Raw genomic sequence first — 26,832 nt, 5'->3', positions numbered from 1 at the left:
ACACGCGCTAGGTGAAAAGAACACAGACATGTGTCCCACACGAGTGAGAACAAACACAGCAGGGCAGCCCCATGGGGGCGGTGGCGGGTGGCCGGTGGCGGGGTTGGGGGGGGGGGGGACTTTCACATCAGTAGAGGATTTATTGGGTACATTTTTTTTTCCCAGGGTAAAATGTGACCTTGAAAGAAGAGCCAGGACCTAAGAGGACTCTACATACTCAGGGCATCCTGCTTGGATTCTCGGACGGATGAAAACCACAGCCATGGGAGTTCCCATCGTGGCGCAGTGGTTAATGAATCCAACTAGGAACCATGACGTTGCGGGTTCGGTCCCTGGCCTCGCTCAGAGGGTTAAGGATCCGCCGTTGCCGTGAGCTGTGGTGTGGGTCACAGACACGGCTTGGATCCTGCGTTGCTGTGGCTCTGGCGTAGGCCGGTGGCTTCAGCTCCGATTAGACCCCTAGCCTGGGAACCTCCATATGCTGTGGGAGCGGCTCAAGAAAAGGCAAAAAGACAAAACAAACAAAAAACAAACAAACAAACAAACAGAGAAAGAGTTTGCCTGGGTTTTATTGATGTCCTGGGCTTGTGACCGGCCGCTGCGAGGGTCATGATTCCCACAGGTTTGGCCTTTTGCTCAGAAAGCTGGCCTTGCTCATGGAAGATGCCGGAAGAGCACTAGTGGGAAACGGAGTTTGAGAGTTCGGGCCTGCCTGTCGGCTGATAGAGAAAGCACGTGGCCCCTGCAGAGAGCAACTGTCACTCAGCCACGGAAGCGCGTGAGGGACTGACCCGCCCCCCGAGGTGGACGGACCCTGAAAACCCTGTGCTCGGGGAAAGGGCTGGACACGTGGCAGCGTCTGGTTCCGTCTGTATGAAACGTCCAGAAAAGGTGAACCTGGGCAGACAGGGAGAGCATCGCCGGGGTTGCTGGGGCGGGGGCCGGGGAGGGGAGAACCGACCGGTAGCAGGGCCTCTTTTTTTCTTCCTGGCGACAAGATGTCTTGGAACCAGAGGGTAGTGAAGGTTGCACGTCGATGGGAGGCTGCGAATGTCACCCAGCCGTCCACTTCAGAAGGGTTCAATGTCTTTGGTTAAACATGTACCACATTTAATTTTTTTAAATAAAAAGTCGGCATTTATTTATTTTACTTTAATATTTTCCATCTCGGTCTATCCCAGAAGATTGGATAGAGTTCCCCGGGCTGTACAGCAGGACCTCATTGCTTATCTGTTCTAAATGTAATAATTTGCATCTACTCACCCCAGACTCCCCGTCCGTCCTGCTTCCTCCCCTGCCCCCTGGGCAACCACAAGTCTGCTCTCCATGTCTGTGATTGGTTCCTGTTTTGGAGACAGGTTCGTTTGTGCCATATTTTAGATTCCACGCATGAGTGACAGTATATGGTATTTGTCTTTCTCTTTCTGGCATATGGTTAATTTTAATTTAATTTTAATTTTGGGGGCCACATCCCCAGCCTAAGCCAGGGATGGAACCTGTGCCACAGCAGCAAGTTGAGCCTCTATAGTGACACCAACAGACCCTTAACCCACTGAGCCACAAGAGAACTCTCAGTTAATTTCACATTACATGAATTTTTACCTAAGCAACACACGCAGGCCTACAGTTAGAGGTTCTGGGTTCCAATGCCGCCTCCTACCAGGGTCCGGGGAGGGACGGTGCTCAGCTTCTGGAGACTGCGTTTCCTCTTCTGTGCAGTAGGAAGTGTCAACCCTGGCCTCTGGATGGGTGGGAGGGCCAGGGTGAATCCCCCCCCCCGACGGAGCTGCGGCTGGTGGGCTGGTGAGAGGGCATGACCAGGGCCAGTGGACAGGCCAGCTGAGCACCGGATCCCACCTGGGTCCAACCCTTGACTTTCTTCCCCAGCAGAGCGGGGGCTGGAACACGTGTCAGGAGAGACGTGGAGAGACTGGCGGATGTGGCCATTTGTCCAGGTGTGGTCACTTCTTCAGATATGGTCACTTGTCTGGGTACCATCACTTGTCCAGGTGTCATCACTTGTCCAGGTCCGGTCACTTGTCCCGGTGCGGTCACTTGTCCAGCTACGGTCACTTGTCCAGGTGTGGTCACTTGTCCAGGTGCGGTCACTTGTCCAGGTGCGGTCACTTGTCCCAGTGTGCTCACTTGTCCCGGTGTGCTCACTTGTCCAGGTGCGGTCACTTGTCCAGGTGCGGTCACTTGTCCCGGTGCGGTCACTTGTCCCGGTGTGCTCACTTGTCCAGGTGTCGTCACTTGTCCAGGTGTGGTCACATCTTCAGATACTGTCCCTTGTCTCGGCAGCAGGCATGTCTGTGTCACGCACCTGATGAGCCCCTGGAATGAGCCTCGTTTGCTTTCTGCTCTGTGTCCCCCCCACTCAGCAGTTACTGCAGACCCTTTTGAGCCCCTGCCCAGCGCCTACCTCTCTCTGAGGACAAGTGCACCCACCCCATGGTTCTGGGCCAGGGGGTGTTCATGGCCTGTCAGTCTCTGGCGACAGCTAATCACCCCTTGACGTTGGCCACTCCCCCTGTGGGTCTGGCTTTGGGATTTGGGGTCCTCCTGGCTTCACTCCAGAGCCTGGGTCTAGTGGCCAGGGTCTCAGCTCGATTTCTTGGCACAGATGAAATGCAGTTGGCACCTTTGTTCTCGGTGGCCATCCTGCACCCCCGGCACAGGCTCCTTTAGGAAGCAGCTGTTGTGCTGTCCCTCTGTTAGGGTTGAAAGGTGTCCCCCCAAACAGGATGTTGAGGTCCGAACTCCAGAACCTCACAATGTGGACACCTTTGGCGATAGGGTTGCTGCAGGTACAACTGGTTAAGGCTCGGTCATCCCGGAGCCGCTAACCCAGCATGACTGGTGTCCTTTGAAGAAACGGCCGTGTGAGGGAGGGACAGCCAGGGCTGGTGGACGTAGAGGGTGGAGGCACACAGCCACCAGCCAAGGATCACCAGTGACCCCAGAGGCTGGAAGAAGCAGGACAGACCCTCTGCTACAGGCTGCATGGCCCAGTCTCTCCCTCGTCACCTGCATCCCTGTGCCACCAGCTTCCTGACAACCTGGCCTTTCCTGAGGGACGGAGACGAGGGGTCGCAGAGCCAACACGGCTGGGCAAAGTGCCTGGAGAACCAGCTCCTGGCCAGGGGCAGGGAGGACCGACCCTGATGTCAGCTTGCAGGTCAAACCCCCCTTGGACTGGCCACCTCTGGGATGGTTAGAGTGAAGGGCTGGGGCAGGGAGGCAGCTCAGCGCGGTTGGCTGGCTCCCCGGGGCAGCTCGGCCAGCAGGAAGGACTAGGTGCCAGGCTCACTCCATCAAGTGGACACAGCGGTGGGCAGGTCTCAGCTGTGTCTGCTCTCTTGGGAGAACCCAGGTGGCCCCAGGCGAGGCCCTGCCCCCTGCGCCCGACGACCGAGCAGTCCATTTGAGTGGGGTGACATGTGCGTCACCCCAAAGCAGCTTGGACTCCCCTGCTCCTGTGCCCACCTGGCCCATGGGGCTGCCCCGCCGGCCAAGGGTCTGACCATCTGCCTCCACTCAGCATATGCCGCTGTTTCAGTCTTTTCTGCCCTTTGCAGTTTCTATAAATGAGTGGGAAATGCGAAAACAAAAGGGCTAAGTACTAGAAGCGCAGCTCTCACAACTTAAAATAGCCACTCAATAAAAATGCAATTTAAAAAAAGTAGCTGGAGTTGCAGGGGGAGTGGGAGGTCTTCAGCCTTGACCGGCTTTGTCCCTCTGCCCCGCCCCCTGCTTCCGGGGCAGCTCCATCCCCAGCGGTTTGCACTTGGCCTTCCCCTTGACGCCCACTTTCCTGCACACCCGCAGCTGGCCTGGAGAGCACAACGCAGCACCTCTCACCGCCACTGCCTGCGGGCTTCAGCCTGGGGCGGTTTGTCAGCTTTGCTTCTCCCAGCTTCGAGAACCTGCGTGGTGACAGGTGCCTCCGCCCTGCAGCTGTCTTCACGCCGGTCAGAGCCAAGCCCCCAAGCCCCACTCTAGATGTGTCCCCCTCCCCTGCCACCTGGCCCCTGGCTCACTTCGTCCTTGCCACGTGGGTCCTCTGCTGCCCCTGAGCTTTCCAGAACCATCCCCAGTATCTGCATGACTCCCCCCTCACGTCCCGCAAACCCTTGCTCAGATGTCACCTTCTCAGTGAGGTCCCTGATGTGGCGGGGGTTTCCTGACCCGCTTTGCTTTCCCCGGAACCCTGGTGCCCTGCAGCCCCTCCCCCACTGGCTCGCTACACAAGGACCACCCGGACCAAGGCTGCTGTGTTGTTTCTATCCGTGATGTCTGGCTCACTCACCATACATCCTGGCGGTGGCAGGGGGTCTTTGCTACAGAGCAATGTTAAATCGAGGTGAAGCTGTGTGTTTCATTACGAAACAAATCAAAGAACATGCAAAGAGGATAAATGCGACAAACCTGAGTGTCCTGTCCGTTTTTGATGTCTACACCTTTGAACTGTGTTTATGTGTTCAGGGACCTGGAACACCTGTAGGGCCCCCCACCCCCGGATTTCCAGAAATCAGTAAAAAGGATCAGAAGATTACACTTTGCTTAAAAATAATTTCCCTATGTCAATGCTATTAAAAGAAAAAAAAACCCAAAACAAAAAAAAAACCCTCCCAAACTGCCAAAGGACATTCTGACGGAAAATAATCTCAATCCTGAAAAAATATACAGGCTTTATCTTCAGAGTAGCAGTTGGTGAACGTATCTTAAGACGGGCGGAAACAGAAAATCTTTTTTTCCTGTTGACACGCATTTGAACATAGACACAGGAGCCAGGCATCTCTACTGCTCAGCCTCCAAGGTGTAAGCCCAGCCCGCATGCCAGGAAATGTGGGTTCGAACTGCCTCTCTCGCTGACCTTGCTCCCTCCTGGTCTTGGACGGTGAGCAGAGGGCAGCCTGCATCCCACGGGCGCTAAGCGGGGCCAGCCTCCCAGCGGCGAAGGTACCGCTGCATTAGGAGGGACCTGCTCTTGGCCACCACGGTTCCCAGAGCTGCTCACATGGGCTCCTGTCCCTCCTCCCAGCGTCCAGCTTAGAGGTCGAGGGGAAATGTTGTACCCGTCAGGTCACAGACAGATGGTCACAGCTGCCAAGGCAGATTTTGGGAGGCGAGTTCAAGTCCATATGTCAGAAATGTCTGGGAGGATGTTGTCAGCTACTGTGTACATACGGCATCTCCTCCTGGGAGGGCCGCACACGGTGGCGGCTCCCTGCCTTCTCCATGGAGAGCCACGCCTGCTCCACACCTGTTCTGCACCTGCTTGACACCTGCTCCATGCAGATCCACACCTGCTCCACACCTGCTCCACACATGTTCTGCACCTGCTCTATACCTGCTCCAGGCAGATCCACACCTGCTCCATGCCTGCTCCACACCAGCGCCATGCAGGTCCATACCAGCTCGACATCTGCTCGACACCTGCTCCAGGCAGAACCACACCTGTTCCAGCCCTGCTCCACACCTGCTCCACTGTGTTTATTTTCTCTGGACTTCTCGAATTATGAGCATCAGATTCCCTGGCTGGAGGTGAATTTCTGATTGTTACCGGAAGCAACTAACACCCTGCCTTTCTTCCACCTACTCAGCTAATGTGTCACGATCGCTACCTCGGGAATGGCCTGCGGAGGGCTTCTAGGCCCCGAGAGCACGGATGGTCGGAAACCACACACAGCGGGAGGTGCACAGCACGGGGTTACGGGAGGCGTCACAGGAGAGGGGGCTTCGGGCTGAGCCTGAAAAGACGTTCAGGAGCAGAGCTGGAGGGGACGGGCTATCCCAGGAGGGGACAGCCTGTCGAGGGAGCTGAGGCGGCAAGTGTGGCTCTCTGGGGTCGGCCGTGGCACTTGGCTCTCAGAGCAGGGGCGCCTCAGTCACTGTCCACCAAACGGGTCTCTACTTAGTGCTGCGAGCAAGAGGGCGAGGACGCCACCCTCGGGGAAGCAAGCTGCCAGCGAGGTACCCATGTGAAGAAGGCACTGGTGCCCAGACCCAGAAGTCAGGGGACAGGACAGCTGGGGCTGCGAGGAAGAGGAGGAGGAAGCCCAGGGCCCGAGCACAGAGACTGGATGGCAGCCCAAGTGGGGAGCTGCGCTCAGAAGTGGGTGGGAAGGGAGCTTGGGGTCCAGATCATGCAGGAAGAAGCTCACGCTTAACCCCAAGTGTGACGGAAGCCTCGGTTTAGCAAAGGGAAGCGGAACGGCCAGGCTGATGTTCCCTCCCCACACTCTGCACCCTTAAGAGCAGAACAGGTTGGGTGGGGACAGGGAGATGCTGGAGGGGCTGGCAATGTAATTCTAGCTAGAAGTGGGGCGGCCCGGGGGCCATGCAAACACAGAGAATGGAGGACAGAAGTGGGTGTGGGACTTGGGGCTGGGGGCGCCACCAACAGCACCTGCTGCGCCTTGGATGTGGGGATAAGGTGTGGTGGCTCCAGGGGACTCCCTGAGGCTGGCCTTAGAGCTGGTGGATGGAGGCCTTTAGGCAGGAGGGACAAGCCCTGCAGTACGAGGGACCTGCTATTGCTGGGGTGCAGCTGTACACCAGGCGCCATCCGGGGGCTCCAGGGAGGCCTCCTACGGTGTGTGTGTGTGGGGGGGGCAGGAGGGGAGGAGGAGCAGCTGTCAGGAGGTGGGAGTGTAGGGTGCCCCCCCGGGACGGCCGGGGTGGGAAGGGGCCAGATTTGAGGTTGTCACAGAAGGGACAGTGGGTCAGGGGTGGGCAGCTGCCCACATTTGTACTTTCACAAAATGAGAAAGTAACATAAAAGCGAAGGGAGGAAGCTTTGAAGTTTAAGGTCAGGCCAGGGATTCTGCAGCCTAATCCTAAACAGCAATCACATCCCAGGGCTGTTCCCACGGACCCGCAGCCCTCGGCCTCCGCGTCTGGCCGCCGCCGAGGTCAGGGAGCGGCCGCACCCGGGTTTGTTTTCTGCGCCGTGGCTGTGAGGGTGACATCGATGCCCTTCCTCTGGGTGTCTGCGGTTCTGCTGCACCGCCTGGGCCCCGTGTGGCTCCCGGGAGTGTCTCGGTGTCCCCGGGGTGACACCAGACTTGAGAAACAGCCTACGAAGCAGAGCGTCTACTGGGAGGCAGACCTCTGCGCACGCAGAGTAGAGCCCGCTATGGATGAGCCACCCACCTGCTCTCGGGGCTCTGGCTGGGACTGGGTGTCACGGTGGCCTGGCAGGTGGAGTCCCACTCAGGGCCCCGTGTCCTTTCTTCTCCTGCGAGTCCCTCTGCACAGCAGCCTCTCTCTGTCCCCAAGTCCCTGTGGGATGGACGGCCCATGGACAGTTGACGATGGCTACTCTCTACCCTTCTCCCAAGTCCCAACCCAGAGCGCCCCTCCAGTTGCAATCCTTCCCTCCACCGCTGAGAACAGCCACCCTCCTAAGCTGCCGGACGGCTGCACAGGCGCCTTTGGGGATGGAGTTTCCATCCAAGAGTAGCCGTAGGTCATTGGACAGCAAGGTCTCCCACTCAAGCGTCAAGTTCAAGGCTTTGCGTTTCTGCCGTGAGCCACATCTTTTCTTGAGCAGCACACATCAGAGGGGCAGGAGCAAAAGAGGCCCCAGAGGGCGGCCTGGGGGCCAGAGGGGGGCTCGCTGCCGGCTCTGCCTTCTCCTGGGTAAGCGCCTCCACCTTCCCAGAAGCCCTGTTTCCCCGTGAAGACCCGGGTGAGAGTCCAGAACTTTCACAGAGCTCGTTAGAGCAAGTTAACCGCTGTGGCCTCACGCCCGCCCACCCGACGGTCGCTTGGAAAAACCCCCACTCCTCAGACTGGGGGGACCACAAGCCCCGGGGGGTCGGGCCGGGCCTCCGCGTGGTCCTGACACTCGGTGGGGCTGAGGGGTGTGGAAGGTCCCTGACGACACTAAGCGCAAGGCCCCGCTGGGTCACGGTCAAGGCTGGCGGCAGCCGTGTTGTTAGGTTAACTCCCGCTGATGCTGGGTAATCCCCCGAGTGGGGCGTTCGCTCAGACGCGCAACAGAAACGTGTCGTTTCTCATCTCGTTTCTTCTTCAACGTCTATTTCGCGTCTTTCAAGGTGATCCACTTTTGCCAGCATCACCCCTGACCTTGATGCTTTGAAAGCCACCGAAACACAATTATGACTTTTATTATGATGATGATGGTCTTTTTAGGGCTGCACCTGCGGCATACGGAGGTTCCCAGGCTCGGGGTGGAATCAGAGCTGTAGCCTCCGGCCTACACCACAGCCACGGCCAGAGCAATGCAGGATCTGAGCCGCGTCTGCTACCTACCCCACAGCTCACGGCAACGCTGGATCCTTAACCCACTGAGCAAGGCCAGGGATCAAACCTGTGTCCTCATGGATACTAGTTGGGTTTGTTTCCGCTGAGCCACGACGGGAACGCCGAAACACAACGATTTTAAACCATCTTTGTCGAGAAGGGATTACCTGTGTTCCCGCCTCAGTGAAGACAGCCCACCTATCTTGGCAATGCCTGGGGAAGCTGAGGAAAGATGCTGGGGGGCTGTGTGCCAGGCCGCCACCAGGTGAGCCCAGGCCCTGATCCCTCTGCAGCCCCTGCACCCCAGCACCGCCGCCCCCGGCACCCCCACATCCCGCTCCACGTGCTCTGGGAAGCATGCGAGTTGGATCCAGGGCAGAGCTGTGTCCTGTCTGCAGAGTCTCAGACACCTCAGCTCCAGAGGGGGCAGCAAAGTGCTTTCTCTAAATTGGGGTGTAAACATACACCCCGCGAGTGTGTTAGGGCATCAACGCCGAGCTCACTCAACAGCTTTTCAAACACCAGGTCACGACAGAGAGTCACACGATGGCCACTGGCCTATCACATGTGATGTTTCAGTTAAATTCAGCCCTTCAGCTGCACTCACCTCACTGCAAGCGCTGGATGGCCGCATGTGCCCACGGGCTGCCCTGGAGGACAGTGCAGTTCCAGAGCGTTCCACCATCACAGAGAGGGCTGTGCACAGGGCAGCTGTTTTTTTTTTTTTGTTTTTTTAGGGCCACACCCATGTCAGATGGAGGTTCCCAGGCTGGGGGTTGAATCAGGGCTGCAGCTGCCAGCCTACTCCACAGCCACAGCAACGCCAGATCCGAGCCACGTCTGCAAACTACACCAAAGCTCACGGCAATGCTGGATCCTTAACCCACTGAGAGAGACCAGGGATTGAACCAGCGTCCTCGTGGATACTAACTGGGTTCCTCTCCGCTGAGCCCTGACAGGAACTCCCAAGGGCAGTTCTGAAACATTTCACCATCAGCGAGGGCTCTGTACAGGGCAGTTCTGGAACATACCACCATCACAGAAAGCAGCCACATCCCGACGGGGTGACCTGCTGGTGTGTGACCTTACGTGGCAAAAGGCCTCTGCAGCTTGGATTAAATTAAGCATCTCTGAGTTCCCGTCGTGGAGCAGCAGAAACGAATCCAACTAGGAACCATAAGGTTTTGGGTTTAATTCCTGGCCTCGGTCAGTGGGTTAAGGATCCAGCGTTGCCATGAGCTGTGGTGTAGGTTGCAGATGCGGCTTGGATCTAGTGTTGCTGTGGCTGTGGTGTAGGCTGGCAGCTGTAGCCCTGATTCAACCCCCAGCCTGGGAACCTCCATTTGACATGGAGACAAAAGACAAAATCAATCAATCAATTAATCAAACATCTCAAGATACAAAATGATGCTGGTCTCTGGGGGGGCCCAGTGTTGTCACAGGGTCCTTATGACAGGGAGGTGGGGGGGTGGTCCCCTAATTGGTGGCCCTTTATTATCATGGCCGCAGGAAACTCTCCTTCTGGGCTGAAGTCCACTGCACTTGAGACTCAGGAATGGCTACCTTTTCCCAAAAGATGAGAAACAATTTGGGGTCCACACTAAACCTTCCAGAACTCCCTCCCTCCTGGAAGCCATGCTCCGACCATCACCAGGGCTCCCGAACCCTCTTGGTTTGTGGTGAAAAATGACTGTGTCTTATGTACACTGACCTCAAGGCGTTGGGCTGCCTGGGGACAGAGCATTATCAAATGATGGCCGTGGGGAGCAGTGGTACTTTTTCAGGAAAAATTGTATGAGGATTTTGGGGATTACTTTCTCTGCTGCAGGTGCCAGAATACTGAAAAGCCCAAAGCCAGACTGTATACTGCCGAGCCCATAGAGAGTTCTGGGGGTTGATCCCATCGGAAGTTCTGGGGCTGGGGACCACGGCCAAGCTCTCCCCAAATCAGCCACGTCCGTAATACAGGTTCTCTTTGAGTTCAGATGTTAGTGGTGGACTCTAGTAAGTCTATTTTTATTCTCTATCCCCCACATGAGATCCAGTTCCTCACCGCACCTTGGTAGGCAGATGAGCAGGTGCCTCCTTGGCCGGGCTGTTTCTCACTGTTTATCTGACAGCCGGGTAATGTTGGAAGAGAATGTGATTAGATTGTCTGTAGCACGGCTGCCAGAGGGGGGTGTTTTTAATGCTACAAAAATAAAAATACCATGGCCAATGGGGACATCGCCCAGCCTTGGAAAGGGAGGGGACACGGACACCTGTTCCCAGGGCGATGAACCTGGAGGGCAAGCCGAGGGAAACGAGCCCATCACAAGAAGACCAGGACTGTGTGACTCCCCTGAGTTTAATTCCTAGAAGCATCACAGTCACAGAGACAGAAGGCAGGATGGGGGGGGAGTGCCGAGGGCTGGGGGCGGGGGAGTTCGTGTTTAGGAGGGACCGAGTCTCAGTCTTACAAAAGGGGGACAGCAACGGAGAGGGAACGATGCTTACACAGCAACCTGAGTGTACTGAGTACCGCTGCCCTGAGCCCTTAAACACGGCTAAGGGGTAATTTTACATTACGTGTATTTTTCCACAATTAAAAAAAAAAAAAAAAAAAAACCACAGTGAGAAACCACGCCGCACCCTCCAGCGTGACTGCAATTAAATGGCAGCAGGTCTGAGCAACCGCTTAGGAAAACTCCTGCGCTTTGAAGTCACAGGAAGGGGCTGCCAGCCAAGGAAGCAGGTGCCTCTGGAAGCTGGAGAAAGCGAGGAAGCGATTCTCCCCTGGAGCTCCGAAAGGAACCGGCCCTGCCTAGACCTTGAACTTGGCCTTCTGGCTCCAGAACTGTGGAGCGAGAAGTTTCCGTTGTTTCAGCCCCCAGCGTGTGGCTGCTATGGGCTGGATTGTGTCCATCAGCCCATTCACCTGCCACAGCAGCCCCAGACAGATACGCCCGGGAATTTGGAACTGGGACAGTCTCTGTGTCACTGGGGAACAACGCGAGAAACAGGGCGCCCGTCTGGACACGGGAAAGCCTGGGCCTGGGGGCGCGCTTGCCGGCCCCCTGAGGTCCCTGTGCTGCAGTGAGCCGCCCCGATGCTCTGGGTCCAAGACCTCCACGCGCTCCTGCACTCGGGCTTCTTTGAAGTGATTCTTTTCCTTGGGACTGCAAAGCACATGGGCTAAAATCACGATCTCCTTCTGTCTTTTTAATTGCAGAGGTTACACAGGATCAGACTCCAAAACCTGGGAACCAGTACTGTGTCGTCAGTTGGACCCTTAGCTTGGATGTAGTGAGGTCAGGCTGCTGGGCCGTCCTCAGGGGTCTGGAAGGAAGAACGGACCTTCCGCTTCATCAGGGGTTGGAGTGGGCGGTAGTTGTTCACCATGGCCTCCTCTTTCTCCCCCAGAGCAGAAAATAGCAGCGTGCGAAACGCAGCGAGCTGCAACAGAGACCCACCAGAGTAAGCTGGGATCAGGTACGGAGCGAACCAGCTTCTGGGTCCCTCGAGTGTCGTGTGCAGACTTCTCCCACACTGACTCAGGGGCCAAGGCAACATGGCAGAGGTGGCCCCAAACAAAGATATGGCAGCTTCCTCCGTGGTCTCCTGGACCACCTGCCCTGGGGAAGCCAGCCGCCACACTGTGAGAATGCTCCAGCAGCCCTCTGGAGAGGATCTGGGGCCCCTAGTTTGCAAGAGTCAGCACAGTTTGCCAGCCACTTGAGTGCCACGTCGGGAACGCATCTTGCAGCCCCAGCCAAGCTTTCAGATAACTGCAGCCAACACCCGACCTCAGCGCCAAGAGACACAGCCCCAGCCAGAACCACCTCAATTCTGACGCACAGCACCCCCGAGACGTGATGATTATTGTTTCATTAAGCCACTGAATTGTGGAGCCGGTGCTCCGCAGCAATGGGTAACTAATTCTTATTCTACAAATGCTAGTGTTTGGCGCCCTTTGCCCTGCAGGAACTAAAAGCCCGTTTTTTTTATGGATCATCCCATCGGTCCCTGGAATACACCACGTGCTCTGGGAGAATAACCCTCACCCTTCCTCACACCCAGGACTGGGACGCTCTCTGCACAGGGACCGCCTCGCGAGCAGGTTCCGTCTGAGAGGTGGATGGAGCGCCCTGCAGGGGCGCGGGGTGGGGTGCACGCGCAGCCCAGCTCTCTAGCACTGTCTGCCCACCTGGGTGCACCTGTTTGCACTGGCGCTGACTCCCAGAGACGCAGCTCCCCTCCGGCACCTGGCAGGATCCGCCGCGCCACCCAAGGGGTGCACGCGTGGCCTCCCCAGGCCCTGAGGACGGCGGTGCTCTGCGACTCGGTGTCATCAACACTCGCTGCTCAGTCACTCACTGCTGACTTACGTTTCTATTTTCCTGCAGAGAGCAGTGGGCAGGGGCTGCTTCCTGCTTCTGTCACCCTCCCCCCTAGTCGCCCACCCTCTCCTGCTGCAACTTCTGAGAGCTAGTGGGGGCTTATGACATGTGCATTAGGTGACAGGGGCCATTTCCAACCACATCTGTAAGAGCTCTGCTTTGGGGGGAGGGGGGCAGATGTGTAGGGACCTCTCGCCTTCCGCCTTTCAAAACAAATAGCATCGCCCCGTGACTTTTATTTTTATTTTCATTTTTTTGGTTTGCTTTTCTGTCTTTTTGCTTTTCCCAGGGCCGCTCCCACGGCATATGGAGGTTCCCAGGCTAGGAGTCAAATCGGAGCTGTTGTTGCCATCCTACACCACAGCCATAGCCAACGCGGGATCTGAGCTGGTCTGCGACCTACACCACAGCTCACGGCAATGCTGGATCATTCACCCACTGAGCGAGGCCAGGGATTGAACCCACAACCTCGTGGTTCCTGGTCGGATTCATTAACCACTGCACCACGATGGGAACTCCAAATCCTGTGACTTTTAAATAAGAGGACACCTGACAGAATCAAAAGGCTGGAAGGACCTCTGAGAGCTCACCTGAGCCCTCAGAGAGCAGACAGCGGAAGCCGAGGTGATGGATGCTGCTGGGATCGATTTGAAATGTCTGCCCTGGGTAGAAGGTGGGAGAGTGGAGCCTGCTAGTTGCCTACTTGTCACTCTCAACTCTGCCCGAGACAGACAGACATTCTCTAGATGCTTGAGATTTCCAGAGAAAAAGATACTTGAATGAAAAAAAAAAAAAGATACACGAAGTATCTACTTGTTTTAGAAAAAAGTCAAATATTTACATAAGGGAGAGAAAAAAACTTGGAACCACTGCAGACCTTGGGACAGCCAGAAATTCTCAGCACACGCAGGTGCATTCGGCCCCGGGCATCACATGGCAAACCATCCCGCACCTCCTCCCTGCCCCGCTGGCCTTGGCCTGGCCATGGTAACTTGCTTTGGCCAACAGGATGTGAGCAGACAGAGGCTTATCTTTTGCCTTCCTGCCATTTGCCATGAGAAGCAGTCCTGGATGACCACAGGGCCAAGAAATATGAAAGACCCAGGGCCTGACCCAACCCCCAATCACAGCCTAAAATAGATTCTCCCACCCCCCAAAGACCCATCAGCAGGAAAAATAAATTCTTCTTATAAGCCATTGATTCGGGGGGGGGGGTGTTTTGTTACGCAGCATTTTGCAGCGACAGGTGACGAATACAATCCTCCCGGCATTTTCTCTCACTGTATATAGTCGCAGAGCTTCCTAGCACCGCGTGAGAGAAAACCCCCTGCAGTCTCGATTTCTTACTGTCCCATCAGCCAAAGACAACGGACGGACCCTAGAATCTTCTCTTCTCCTCATCAATCCTCAGTCTTGAACATCTCGCCAAGACCCTCATCTCCGACATCGCTTCCTTGGTATTTGGGTCACCTGCAGATGCTCGCTAAGGTCCCAGCACGGGCAAGGACCCAGGTCCCAGTTAGAATGTCGCTTCTGCTCTTTGAAGTAGCCTGATCCCACTGTCCATCAAAGAGCAGGCCCTGGCCTGGCCCAAGCACTTGTCCCCAGGGAGGCTTGCCATGCTGAGTCTGACCGCTAAGACTAGGAGCCGAGGCACATAACTGCCCCCGCCCCCGCCCCACCTTCCCTCCCTTCCTGTCTTGGCTCTGTCCTCCTCCTCTGTCTGACTTGCTCTCACGTGGCACTATCTCAGGGTCAGAAAGAGAGCGATGATATCAGACGCTTCTGTCCAATCCCAGCAAGCTCCCATTGCAGTTGGAAAATTCTATCATGCAGAACATCTAAAAAGCACCAAAGCATGAACCTCGGCAAGGCTGTGGCCCACCCTGTCTTAGTGACACCGACAAAGCGTAGGCGTCCCCAGGCGGTCCTGTGTGCTGGTCACAGGCAGCGCTCACCTGGTCCTGAGCCACCTCAATGGGCTTCTTATAGATGATCCAGGTGACGGACTCGGAGAGCGGGGGCGTGGTCAGGGAGCCCGGGTACGTCCAGTAATCTCGGCAGGTGGGCAGCAGGCAGGAGGGCTGGAAGGGGCCCAGGGCCGCCCGCGAGTCCTGGGAGCGGGGGGCGGGTGGAGTCAGGGGGGCCGGGGAGGGCAGGGCGCTCGCTTTAGCTCCCGGCCTGGAGGAGGCGCGTCCTTGAGATAAAGGCTGTGGCCACGGATTTGGAAACCATGACAACAGGAAATGACCCCTCCACCCAGAGAACGGACGCTCACCACAGGCTCATAATCTTTCTCTTAAATTTTGCATTTTTGTAGGGCTTGGCTGTGAAACAATCACTCTTTTAAAGGTTGAGGTCAAGTATCGCACACAACGTAAAATCGACTATCTTAACCATTTTTAAGGGCACGGTTCAGGGCCAGTAAGTACGTGCACGCTGGCGTGTAATCATCACCATCGTCCCCTCCACATTTTTAGACACTTCAGCCCGAAACTCTGTCCCCATTAAACACACGCTCCCTCCCCTCCCCTAGTCCCCCAGCAGCCACCATCTACTTCTGTGAATCTAGGGACCGCGCATCCGTGGAATAATGCAGGCTGTGTGGCTTTTGTGACCGCCTAACGTCACTTGGCACAATGTCCTCAAGTTCCAGCCATGCTGTAGCAGGTGTCAGGATCGCCCCTGCCTTTTCAGAGCTGAGTAATGTTCCACGGTATGGATGGACCCCATTTTGCTTATCCATCATCTATCAAGGGCAGCTGGGTTGCTTTACCTCTTGGCGGCTGTGAGTAGTGCTGCTATGAACATGGTGTACAAATATCTCAAGACCTCACTTTTAATAATTTTGAGGATATACCCAGACGTAGAAATGCTGGATCCCATGATAATTCTATGTTTAATTTTTTGAGGAACTTCCAGAGTGTTTTCCACTGTGCACCAAAAAAATATTACACTTTTTTTTTTTTTGGCTGCACCCAGGGCATGCGGAAGTTTCCAGGCCAGGCATTGAACCCAGCACGGCAGTGACCACACTGGATCCTTAACCACTAGGCCACTAGGGAACGCCCAGGGTCACTCGTAATGCGGAAAATCTCAAGTCACCCCGGACGTTGGGGGAGCCCAGGAAGGGGCACAGACTATGACCAAGGACTAGAGCTGACCACACCCTGACCCAGGAAGCACAGACCCCTGCCCTCCAAGGGCGGCCTTTCTCTATTTTTTCGTGTTTTGGTTTTTTTTTGCTTTTTAGGGCCACACCCAAGGCATATGGAGGTTCCCAGGCTAGGGGTCTAACTGGAGCTGTAGCCGCCGGCCTACGCCACAGCCATGCAACACGGGATCTGAGCCACGTCTGTGACCTACACCACAGCTCACAGCAACGCTGGATCCTTAACCCACTGAGCGAGGCCAAGGATCGAACCCGCGACCTCATGGTTCCTAGTCAGATTCGTGAGCCACTGTGCCACGACGGGAACTCCCCTTTCTCTCTTGAGACGGAAACGCCTGTTTTTCAGGTGAGGAGACCGAGGCTCGGGGACGGGCGTCAGGACCAGAGCCGGGCCCAGGCGTCTCCTCCACGGGTCCCGCCGACACCATTTCCTCTGTATTTTGCACAGTTTGCCCGCCTGTGGAAGCAAGCAGACCCCTGTGCAGACAGCACCCCAGGGAAACTCCTTTCTTTCCCACCAAGGCGGGCGACCATGCCCCACGGGGGGGCAGACACCACTGGGGAAACATCCCGGCAGGTTGACTCTGGCTGCAGACCAGCGAGGGGCAGGATGTGCCCCCAGCACCCTGAGCCTGCCGAGTTCCTGAGCGGGCAGACGGGGCCGCGGGGGGGCTGGTCCCAGGGGGCTGGCAGAGGCCAACATCAAGGGGACAGCAGAGCCCAGATCAAACAGCCCTGCGAAGTGGCCGCGGAAGGGCTGGCCCCCGGCTCCCATCGGGAGCCCCTCTCGCCATTGTTAGGACAGGTCCGAGCGCCATCCGTCCCCACGTTCAAGGACCCTCGGAGACTCCTTCCCTCTCGGAATTCTTTTGTTTGGTGCTGAACAAATAAACTGCGCTTTTCAGGAATTTCCCCATCAAAGTCTTTCCCAGCTGGTCCCGGGGAAGGGCTCCCATGCTGGTCATGCGGGGCCGAGCGCAGTAAGGCGGACAGGTGGGCGCTGGGCAGGAATGGGCGTATCTGCAGGCCCCTCGCCCGCGCTCTGCTCTCCGGGACAGGGCGAGCCTAAGTGCGCCAGGCAGCTTGCAGGTGGGTGTTCCTGAAGGTCGGTAGCTGGGAACTTGCGTCAGTTGGTGTGAAAACAAACACCCCCACTAGTGGATGTTGTTGCCTGGGACAAGTCTAAAGGTTTTTGTAAAAAGTGGATGAATTTCCTGGAAAATATTAAGTAACTCAAAGGACCCCTGGCGGGTGGACAGAGCGAAAATGTTTAGGATGCTGCCTGAACCACTGAACGTGGCAAACCCCATGACACTGAGGAGGGAGGGCCGGGCACGAGCGGGGACACAAGGACCAGACGAGACTGGAACCAGCTCAGCGTCCAGCTCCAGAGAGGGCTTCAGCCTCTCTCTGCAATGCTCTTTCCACCAAACTGGTTTGTTTGGTTTTTTGGTTTTTTTTTTTTTTCTTCTTTGCCAAGGAGTCATAAAACAATATTGCTTTTCCAGTTATGCTGATCTCAAAACGCAAAGCTTACCTTGTGTTTAATGTCTGGCAGGACCTCCAGCAGCTCCTGCAGCGCCTCGTGGCGGGCCCCCAGCTGCAGAGCACGGCCGCAGAGAGCACGTGACAAGGCGGGGACGGGAGTGACAAGCACAGGTCACTCTAAGTGGACTGGGCTTGCGAAGCAGGTCTTTCTCAGAACGCACCCCTCTCCTCACTAGGCAAGTGGGACCCCAGCGAATTTACCTTTAAAAATACACCTATGACAGCCAGGCCATGTTCTCCCGTTGCAGCTTCTCTGTAATTCTGGTATTTCACAGCGTTCCAGTGAACCAGATGCAGCTGCAACACAGGAGGGCAAGGAGGCACACCTGTCATGGTGCGGCGAGGACAAGGCAGCGTCGCTCCGGGCGGCCCCCAGATGCCCACCTGAAGATCTTGGTGAATTCACGCCAAACGCTCAAACCCCGGAAAGCAGGAGAGAACGGAGGCTGCCTTTCAGTTTATAAGACAGAAATGGGTGCTTGTTGATTTGCTGCCTCTCGGTCCACCCTGAACAAGGGTCACCAGGTCGGGTGCACGATTGGTGGTTGTGTCCACACTCCAGGGAAACCACAAATGACATTTAACTCACTATGGCCCCGGGGCATTTTTCCTACCTGTGTCACTGTGTCCTGCGCTTGCCCTGAATCCCCTCTGGTGGCTTTCCCAAGCCCAAACACCCAAGCGCAACGGGCCAGATGACGAGGATTTAGAACAGTGGGGAGAAGGGGTGGGGGAGGGGCGGGCTTTCCTGGGTCACTGGCAGGACCCAGGACGCCTGGCTTCTGTGTGATGACAGCACGTGGGCTGCTGCTGAGTCTGGCTCAGAGCCTAGAAGGAGCCCGGGGGTCTGCGCACATTTCCTGCGACCGTGTGAGTGGTGGCAGAGGCCTTTCTGCGCAGGGACCCCCTGCTCCCAGCAGCTGTTGGGTTCCATGGCCACACCCACCGGGGACTCTGAGGCTGATGTGGGCTCTCCCTGGCCTCCCCTAGCTCAGCCTATCCCATGTGGTCCTCCAGAAACAGGGACAGCTGGGCCCGAGGCCCTGGCCCCAGCTGTCTCTTTCACAGAGCCGCCCTCTGGAGCAGGCTTGGCCTTCCAAAGCCCAGTGGGCCAGAGGCAAGGCCAGGCCGACGCTGCCCCCTGCCCCCTGCCCCCTTGGCCTCAGACACGGCCCTGGGGGCCCCGGCTCTGATCCTGCTTCTGCACTAGCAGATTGCAACAAACTCCCCTGCGCAAACATCTCCTTAAACACCGAGGTACAGGTGCTCAGTTACTAAGAGGCGCGCGGTTCATTCAGAGTGAGGGTGTTGCAAGCCCCTGTTCCTTCATTTTGCCATATTTGTAAAAATGCAGACAATTATAATAATAGATGGAATTCCCTAATTAGGACCCATCCCCAGAGGCTACCTCTGGCTGTGTGACAACAGTGACTTTGACTTTTTAGTGTGACGGACGTTGGTCTTGTTTTAACCACAGTGTGACTTCTGTCACAACGGTGACAAAAACATTCCAGAACTTGAAATGCATCAAAAAGCCAGGTGGCTGGCAGGTGGAAGCGGGGTGGGGGAGGTGCGATAAAGTGAACACGGCCAATGTCAACCCTACGATCCGGGGCGGGGGCAGGCTCATGGGTTCTCCCCATACAGTTGTTTGCATTTTTTTTTTGTCTGTTGGAAAAATTTCATAACAGAATATTGGGGCGCATTGATAAAGCCCCGCTTTCTACCCCATAATTAGCAAAACCATGTTGCTGACTTTTATCTCTACTCAATTTTCCTTACTGGCTCTCATTCTGGAACGCTGCAAATATCACTTCCAGACAATAATTTCTATTGGAAAGATTTTTTTTTTTTGCCTTTTCTAGGGCCACACCCATGGCATATGGAGGTTCCCAGGCTAGGGGTCTAATCGGAGCTGTAGCCACCAGCCTACGCCAGAGCCACAGCCACGCGGGATCCGAGCCACATCTGCGACCTACACCACAGCTCAGGGCAATGCCAGATCCCTAACCCACGGAGCGAGGCCAAATTGAACCTGCAACCTCATGGTTCCTAGTGGGATTCATTGGCCACTGCATCGCGACGGGAGCTCCCGTAAAGATTTTCTGCTGTCAGTCAAAGGTCTCCGACACCCTGAAGGAGGAAGCTGCTCGGCCCTGACTGACCAGCTGCAAGTGTCATGGAAGTGAGAGCTCAGGGCCCAGACTCTGCTCTTAAAGCCCAGCTGCAGAGTTTGGCAAGTTACACCACCACTCTGAACTCCAGTCTCTTCTTCTGTGAAATGACAGTGCTAAGAGTAGCCTCCCCTCAGAACAGTCGTGAGGTTGAACAGGTGGGGTGGCCCCTTGTTCTGGTCTGAGCACTGGGAGGCCCACGTCCCAGGAAATCCTTCTTTCTGGGAAGCCAGGATGCTTGATCCGAGCCTGGCACAGGGGAGCCCCCCACCACTAGCTGCGAGAATGGGGCTCCTCACCTCGGCGGGGTACGCGTGGTCCTCCACTGTGTGCTCGGAGCCCCACTCGTCCACCGCTCCCCAGTGGAAGTGGAACTGCTTTAGTCTGTAGGGGTTCTCCAGGGGCCCACCGCTGATTCCTGGAAAGTGAAACGGGGCGTGTGAGTCTGTTTGTTGGACCGTGGTATTGCTGTGACATCTACTGTGGGGCCACGCAATGTCCCTCTGGAGAGAGTGACGTCCTGCCACAATGACACACTCAAAGCTGGGGTCTGGTCTGGCCTAGGGGCCGGTCAGGCTCACAGGGACGTGGGAGTGATGCAGAGCCAGGTGCTGCCACCGGGTGGCGGTAGCGGCCTCAGCCCTGTGCAGGGAACAAGAAGGCAGAGAAAAACCCACTTCTTTTTTTTGTTTGTTTGTTTTTTGTTTTTTGTTGTTGTTGTTGTTGTTGTTGTTGCTATTTCTTGGGCCGCTCCCGCGGCATATGGAGGTTCCCAGGCTAGGGGTTGAATCGGAGCTGTAGCCACCGGCCTACGCCAGAGCCACAGCAACGCAGGATCCGAGCTGCGTCTGCAACCTACACCACAGCTCACGGCAACGCTGGATCATTAACCCACTGAGCAAGGGCAGGGACCAAACCCGCAACCTCATGGTTCCTAGTCGGATTCGTTAACCACTGCGCCACGACGGGAACTCCGAAAAACCCACTTCTGAGATGCCTGCCAGACTTGCCTTTCATGAAAAAAAGACATCTTTAGAATAGAATAATATTAAAGTATTTCACCAAATACTTTCATAAGCTGTAATGATGAGAGCAAGATGTTTACGCAAACGCTGGGCTCTAAGGTTTGACCTTTCCCTCCAGGGCTGACCCTTTCCCACCAGGGCAGCCCCTCCTCGCCCTGGCCTCACCATACGTCCGGCTGGCACGGGACCTCTCCTTTCTAAGTCACCCGAGTCCCCGGGGACGGGGGGGGGCTCCCCCAGAACTGTTAGTGCGACGGTTCTAACAGGCTTGGCCCGGAGCGCCCGTGGAGGGGTCTGGCTCTGACCCGTGGGGTTGTTGGCAGCGTGGCCAGAGGCCCAGCGCCAGAGCCGGGAGTCTGCATTTGAACAAGCTCCCCTGGGGTCGGGAGGTGCGCGCCTCCGAGCGCGGCCAAGGGCAGCTGCGCTTTGCTCACGGATTTCCATCAGCACGTGCGGCGGTCGTTACGGTAACTGTCTGGCTGGAGACCGAGCTGAGCGTGCTGTGACCTGGGGTGAGTCTGCAGGACACTGGCAGAGCGACGGCCTGAGCTCCCGGGGTGGCCGTGCCTGCATCAACCCCTCTGGGAGGCAACAGCAGGGAAATCACTTGGTGACATGACGGCTGCTGGCGAGAGAGCGTCCGATTCGACCGGCTCGAGTTGCTTTCTGCGTTGTTTTTGCCCTTAAAGCACCGAATATAAGCGAGAAAACAGACGCAGCCTGCGAGTCTGCCTTGATCACCCCGGGAAGCTTCTCCCCGTCTTTCTCCACTTGAAACGGAGTGTGTTGGTCTGGAGCTCATTAAGGCCATCTCACCATGAGGTGCTCTGGCTTTCTTCACACAAGCTATACCTCGATTTAGAAACACACCAGAAATACCGCTCCCCCCTCCAAGCAGATAAAAACACTGTAAATCACCAAGGGTGAAGCCGGAGCCCTGCAGGCAAGGAGGAGCCCGTCTGCAGGGAGGGCCCAATGGGATCCAATGGTCAGGCTTTCACGGAGATTCTTCTGCTTTCTTGTGAAAACACGAGGAGGTGGGTTTCTTTTCCTTCAAGGATACTCGAGCTGAATGGTCTTCGTCCTTGTGCGGTTTGCTTGATTTTTGATTCATCAGGAGAGGTTAAAGTGGTGGCTGGTAATCCTACCCAGAGGAACAAGGACTCGAACCCGGGTCTGACACCAAAACCTGTGCCTTCCGGACAAAACAGAATCTAAAGAACTGACCGAACTGGGAGACGCAGGCAATGGCGCTCTCTGTGCCACTGGTTCCCACGGCAGGAGGTTTGCAGGCCCGGCCCGCAGACACCGGGACCCCCGCCCCCCAGCCCTGCCCCACCCTGTGCACCAGTGAGCACAGTCGCTGTGTGACCTGGAGCAAGTTGCTCATCGTCTCAGAGCCTCAGCCGTCCCAGCTGAGAAAGGAGGAGAGTTGGCAGGACGCACTGAGATCCTGGCCTCAGAAAGGCGACCGTGCTGGTGACCCCACACCCCGCGACCTTTCAGGGACCTACTCGTCCATCGATGAAAGAACAGATTCCCGGCCAGAGGTCCTGGTGTTCCCCTCCAGCTCAAGCATCCGAGGACTCTGCAGATACCACGTAACGTCCGAAAGAGGGATGCCCGCTGCACAGGCGTAAATCCCCCACTCGCTGGGTGTCCGCCCGACCTCAGCGACACAGAAATAGCCGCCCCCACTGTGGCCGCCATCAGAGAGGGTGGGCGTGGGCCTGCTGGGATGGGCGAAGACTCTCCCGAGGTCACCCTCCAAGCAGGACTGGTGCCCAGGGCCCCATGCTCTCCCCACATCCGGCTGCCCCAGAATTCTCCAGAAGCCGCCTCCCTCTGCTTCCCAAAGGCAGCAGCCTGTTTAAGCGGGAGGACGTGCCTGGGGTCTGGCTTTGGAATCTGGGCTCCTCAGGCCGCAGGCAAGAATGTTCCTTCTGGGGCTGGAGTCTGGTCACCTGTCCCTGAGCAGAGGCCAGGCTGGAGGGGGACCAACAAACGCATAAGCCCCCAGGGCTGCTACCAGACGCAGAGAAGCAGAAACACACAGCCGAGCTTCCAGGAGGGAACAGGGGCGGGGGAGGGGCGGGGTGCCCCGTGGCTGGAGGGGGCTGCAGCCGGAGCGGGGGGCTGTGATGCTCTTCAGCCTCATTCCTTGAACCCACTTCAGGAGCAAAGAACGGACTGTGCAGGAGACGCCGAGTTCTAGCACGGGTCGGTTTCAAGGCAGAAGCGGAAGACTCTGTAACGACCAAGCCCAGTGCCAGAGGCTTTCCAGCGTCGCCGCTTTTGTGCATGAGGCCAGGTGGGCTCTGTGCCTCCAGCCCCATGGATCTCAGTCCGGACATTGAGCTGCTCCCGGCCTCAGTTTCCCTGCCTGTACAGTGGGAGGTTCCCAGGGCCTTCCGGATGGGAACGCCACAAAGATTAAGTACAAAGTCCCTGGCCGCACGCCTGGTGTTCCCGGAGCACCTGCAGGACAAACCTCAGCTGCCGTGGCAGGTCTCTGCGCTGCGACCAAGCGGCTGATGGAGGAGTAAAGAGTCTCCCTGGTCCTCGGCTAGCGTCTCATGTGTCCTGGATACTGTGAACCTGCGTCCATCTGCAACACCACTGCCAGGTGCTGGTAGGCAGTCGGCAGGAGCTCCAGTGCTGCCACCGAAGAGGCCAGCATTTACGGAGCGCCTGCTGCACGCAGGGCATCCTGCAAGCACTCTAGTCCCCTGTGACCACCCCCCATGAAGACCCTGCATGCAGCTGCGACTGGCCTGATTTAGCGTTGAGGAAACTGAGATTCGAGAGGGCAAGTCCCGCAGGTCCCCCAGGCACCCCAACCCAGGCCTGATGGACGGTCCAGCCCACATTCTCGGCTTTCCCTGCCAGGGAAGTTAGGAACCCAGTTGAAGGGCACAGCCCCGGATAAAATACTCTCAGAGTGACTTTTCATGATGACAAGACAGTGTCAGAGGAACTCCCCCCGAGGGAAAGGTTTAAAAAGCCAAGCCCAGGAGCTCCTTCATGCCCTAATGGTTGAGGATTCGGTGTTGTCGCTGCTGTGGCTCAGCTTTAATCCCTGACCCAGGAACTTCCGAGTGCCACAGACTTGGCCAAAAAATAAAAAATAAATTTAGGGAGTTCCCGTCATGGCGCAGCAGAAACGAGTCCGACTAGGAACCATGAGGTTGCGGGTTCGATCCCTGGCCTTGCTCCATGGGTTAAGGATCCGGCATTGCCATGAGGTGTAGGTCGCAGATGCAGCTCGGATCCGGCATGGCTATGGCTGTGGCTGGCAGCTGTAGCTCTGATTCCATCCCTAGCCTGGGAACCTCCATATGCCTTGGGTGGAGCCCGAAAAAGCAAAAAAAAGAAGAAGAAAAATTTTAAATGAAAAGTAAAATAAAATAAATTAAGAAATTAATTAATTAAAAGGGAAGCTTGTTTTGTGAGAAGGGGGCCTTTAGCTCGCCAGCCCCCAGACTCCACCGACTGGAGGCTGAGCAGCCCTTCAGCAGTCTCCAGGAGCAGGTGCATCAAGACTTAACTGGGGACCTGCAGGCCCAGGACGGTGAGCCGCAAGCCCAGGTCCCTCTGTCTTTGTTCTCGCAACAGCCGCTGAGGAGAGCCAGCTATTTTTGCGTTGGTGCTTTTACCAGGCCATGTTCTAGTGAATCAAAACTGCAGACAAGACCAGGGGGCGGGGATGAGCCTGTTCTTGGTGTTGCTCCAGGACTTAACTAATGTTCCGAGGCGCTGAGCTCAAAGGCAGAGGCTTTCCTTGTGTTCTCTGGGTTAGGAAGCTCTTGGTCATTCTCCCAAGAAAGCTGGAGCCGCAGTGGCCAGCCAGTACACTGTCAGAACCCGAGGGGCACGTGCCCACCCCCAGGACCTCGAAATCCAGAAATCGGGGAGGTCAGGTCGCTCCCTGGGAGCCGAACTGGGACCACCGCCTGCTGGCTCTGGGGTGAAGCCAGGCTGACTCGTGCACAAGCCCTGGTTTCACAAAGCACGACTCCCCCTGGTGGTCCTCCCTGTGCACCTCAGGCCAGATGGTCTCACAACAATCATCACACCTCCCCGGTCAGAACAGGCTGAGCATCAAATGCGACAGTGCCTGCAGATGGCTCCCTCGCCTGGGCACGGGCACCCAGGAGGTGCTTCACCAGTGGCAGCACCAACTCTTGCTATTGCAGTGCTACTGCTATTAGACACACCATCACCGCCTCCATCATCAAACGGAGATTTGCAGTCACCTGAAACAGCCACCATTATTCCCCGAGAGAGGACCTGCATGAACAGACTTTGCGGGATAAGGGTATCTGAAGAAAGTGTCCTTTAGAAGGGGTTAGCTCGCCACAAAGCCTAAAAAGGAAAGGTCATTCATTCATTCAACAAACAATCATGGAGTTCCCACTACGCACCACGGAGTTCCCACTGTGTGCCCGAGCCTCTGCTCAGCCGGGGGGACGGAGCGGGTGATGCCCGGAAGCCCTGCCCGCCCCCTCCCTGAGCGTGGGAGCCACAGGGGCAGCTGGCCGGGGAGCCGGTCGTGGACGGAGTGAAGCGTGGTGGCAGGTGGAGGGTGCGCTGGGAACCTAACTGGGGCGGGTGTCCAAGGGCCTCCCCCAGGAGGTGGGGGTGCAGCTGAGCCCTGAGAAGGAAGCGGCAGGAGAGACAGAGTCAGCCGCTGGGCTGGTGGAGGTTGTCTGAGCGTCTGAGCGCGGTGAGCGGGGAGATGGGCCGGCAGGCGGCGGGGTAGGTGCCGGCCGCGGCCACGCGGGGGAGCCTTTGTCTGCAGACTTTGAATGTTGCAGCCTTTAAGCCGGGACACCTGCCCGGTTCACCCAATGCCAACAAGCTGATCCGTCCCGGCCCCCACCCGACACAAACTCAACTCGTGAGGAGAAAACGTGCTGGGAGTGGGCAGGGAGCCCCTGCCCACAAGAGGCCGCTGTGGCCAGGCAGGAGGGGACCCTGGTGGGGGGGCGGCGTTCCTGGAGGCTGAGGGGCAGTCGCCTCTGATGGTTTTGTTTCAACCACAGCCGGGGTTTAAGAACTTTGCCTTTTTAAGACAGACACTGAGAGCCCTGAAGAAGAGCACAGCCTCTGGGGCGGGCCCTCTTGGGTGTGTCACGGGAACCTGCTGGGCGGCTCACCCACAAAGGCCCAGGTTCAACTCCCACGGCCTTCCCCGGGCCCCTCCCCCGGGCCTTTCCCCACCCCCTCCCTCCTCTTCCTCCACCCCTCACCCCAAAGCCCCCGGCTCCTGTCCACCCTGGGAAACCCTCCGGACCCCTTCTGTGTGGGTTCCACCCCCTGGCCGTGCAGGTGTGGCTCACGGCCCCTCCTTCTGCCGGGTCACGGGCACATGCACAGGTGACGTCTGCCTGGAGGTGGGGGCGGCTCTGGCGGGACCATCCTTGACTCAGTTTCTCTCTCAGCGCCCGTTCCCAGCACTTGCTAACTTGAGGTCTCTCGCGAGCCAGGGCTGCATCCGGGTGGTTCTAGGCCCAGCGGGTCACCAGGCACGTGAAGTGCGTTTGGAGAGGCTGTCCCTTCCCAGGGGCCCCTCCCCCAAGCCCTTCCTGGCCTCTCCCTTTGACTTACATGCTGCCGTCGGTTTCTTTGGCCAGAGATCCCCCAGCTGGTGGACGCTCCGTCTGTGAACCTGGGAGTCACGGGGCTCTGAAGCTTCGCGGTCTCGGGCCCGGCTGTGGGCGCTGCCCTCCGGGGCTCCGGCTCAGGTCGCCCCTCATGAGTTCTCATGTAGAGGATAAGAGGCCCAACCTCACAAATGGCCTAAAATCCACTTCAGTGCTGGAAGGCACCTCTGCAGGCCTGTGGCTTCAGGGCCCATTCGTGTCCTCGAGGAAGTAGCCCTCCAGGAGGGCTGTCACAAGTCACCGAGGGCCTCCTGGCTTGGAGTTTCCATTTCGCCCCCCGGAAGGGCTCATGCAGAGTCTTCTGTGGTCAGAGAAAGCCGGGCTGGGCGGGGCGGGCGCGGGTTCTCTGCTCTCGATTCCAATTTCCTGCTCGCGGGGGCCTGAAAGCACAGCCGTGGCCTGTTCTGCTCTGATGGGAGGAGTGGCGGCAGGTGAGGCTGCGCTGCGGTGGACGGGCCGCTGCCTCTCCCGGCAGGGAGCCCAGCGCTCCCACGGGCCTCCGGGAATCTCCCCAAGCAGGCGTCAGACGAGGATGAGGCTGAGGGTCAGAGATGAGGGGACACGCCCCCAAGGCCCTTTGTGCGGTGACCCTGC

At 57.2% G+C, this 26,832-nt stretch overlaps 1 protein-coding gene across 10 annotated transcripts in view; it reads right to left on the bottom strand.

Moving 5' to 3' along the window:
- CA5A (carbonic anhydrase 5A) overlaps nucleotides 544–26,832 on the bottom strand; it is a 43,776-nt gene continuing 17,487 nt past the window's right edge. For 2 of the 10 annotated variants that reach the window (XM_021093673.1, XM_021093672.1), the window contains exons 5-9: nucleotides 19,847–19,965; nucleotides 17,575–17,670; nucleotides 17,363–17,425; nucleotides 14,612–14,767; nucleotides 545–2,334 (exon numbers count right to left, since the gene is read on the bottom strand). In XM_021093673.1, the coding sequence (XP_020949332.1) occupies nucleotides 1,729–2,334; nucleotides 14,612–14,767; nucleotides 17,363–17,425; nucleotides 17,575–17,670; nucleotides 19,847–19,965 (1,040 nt within the window). In that variant the 3' untranslated portion in view covers nucleotides 545–1,728. Of the gene's footprint in view, nucleotides 2,335–10,603; nucleotides 11,710–13,466; nucleotides 14,137–14,611; nucleotides 14,768–14,941; nucleotides 16,283–17,362; nucleotides 17,426–17,574; nucleotides 17,671–19,846; nucleotides 19,966–26,832 lie in introns of those variants that run through there. The other 8 variants (XM_021093676.1, XM_021093677.1, XM_021093674.1 and 5 more) reach the window with 8 other exon arrangements.

The sequence above is a fragment of the Sus scrofa genome, chromosome 6, assembly GCF_000003025.6.
Source record: "Sus scrofa isolate TJ Tabasco breed Duroc chromosome 6, Sscrofa11.1, whole genome shotgun sequence".
NCBI classification, from domain to species: Eukaryota; Metazoa; Chordata; class Mammalia; order Artiodactyla; family Suidae; genus Sus; species Sus scrofa.
The sequence above is the reverse complement of the archived record's forward strand: the minus strand, read 5'-3'. Positions and strand labels throughout refer to the sequence as shown.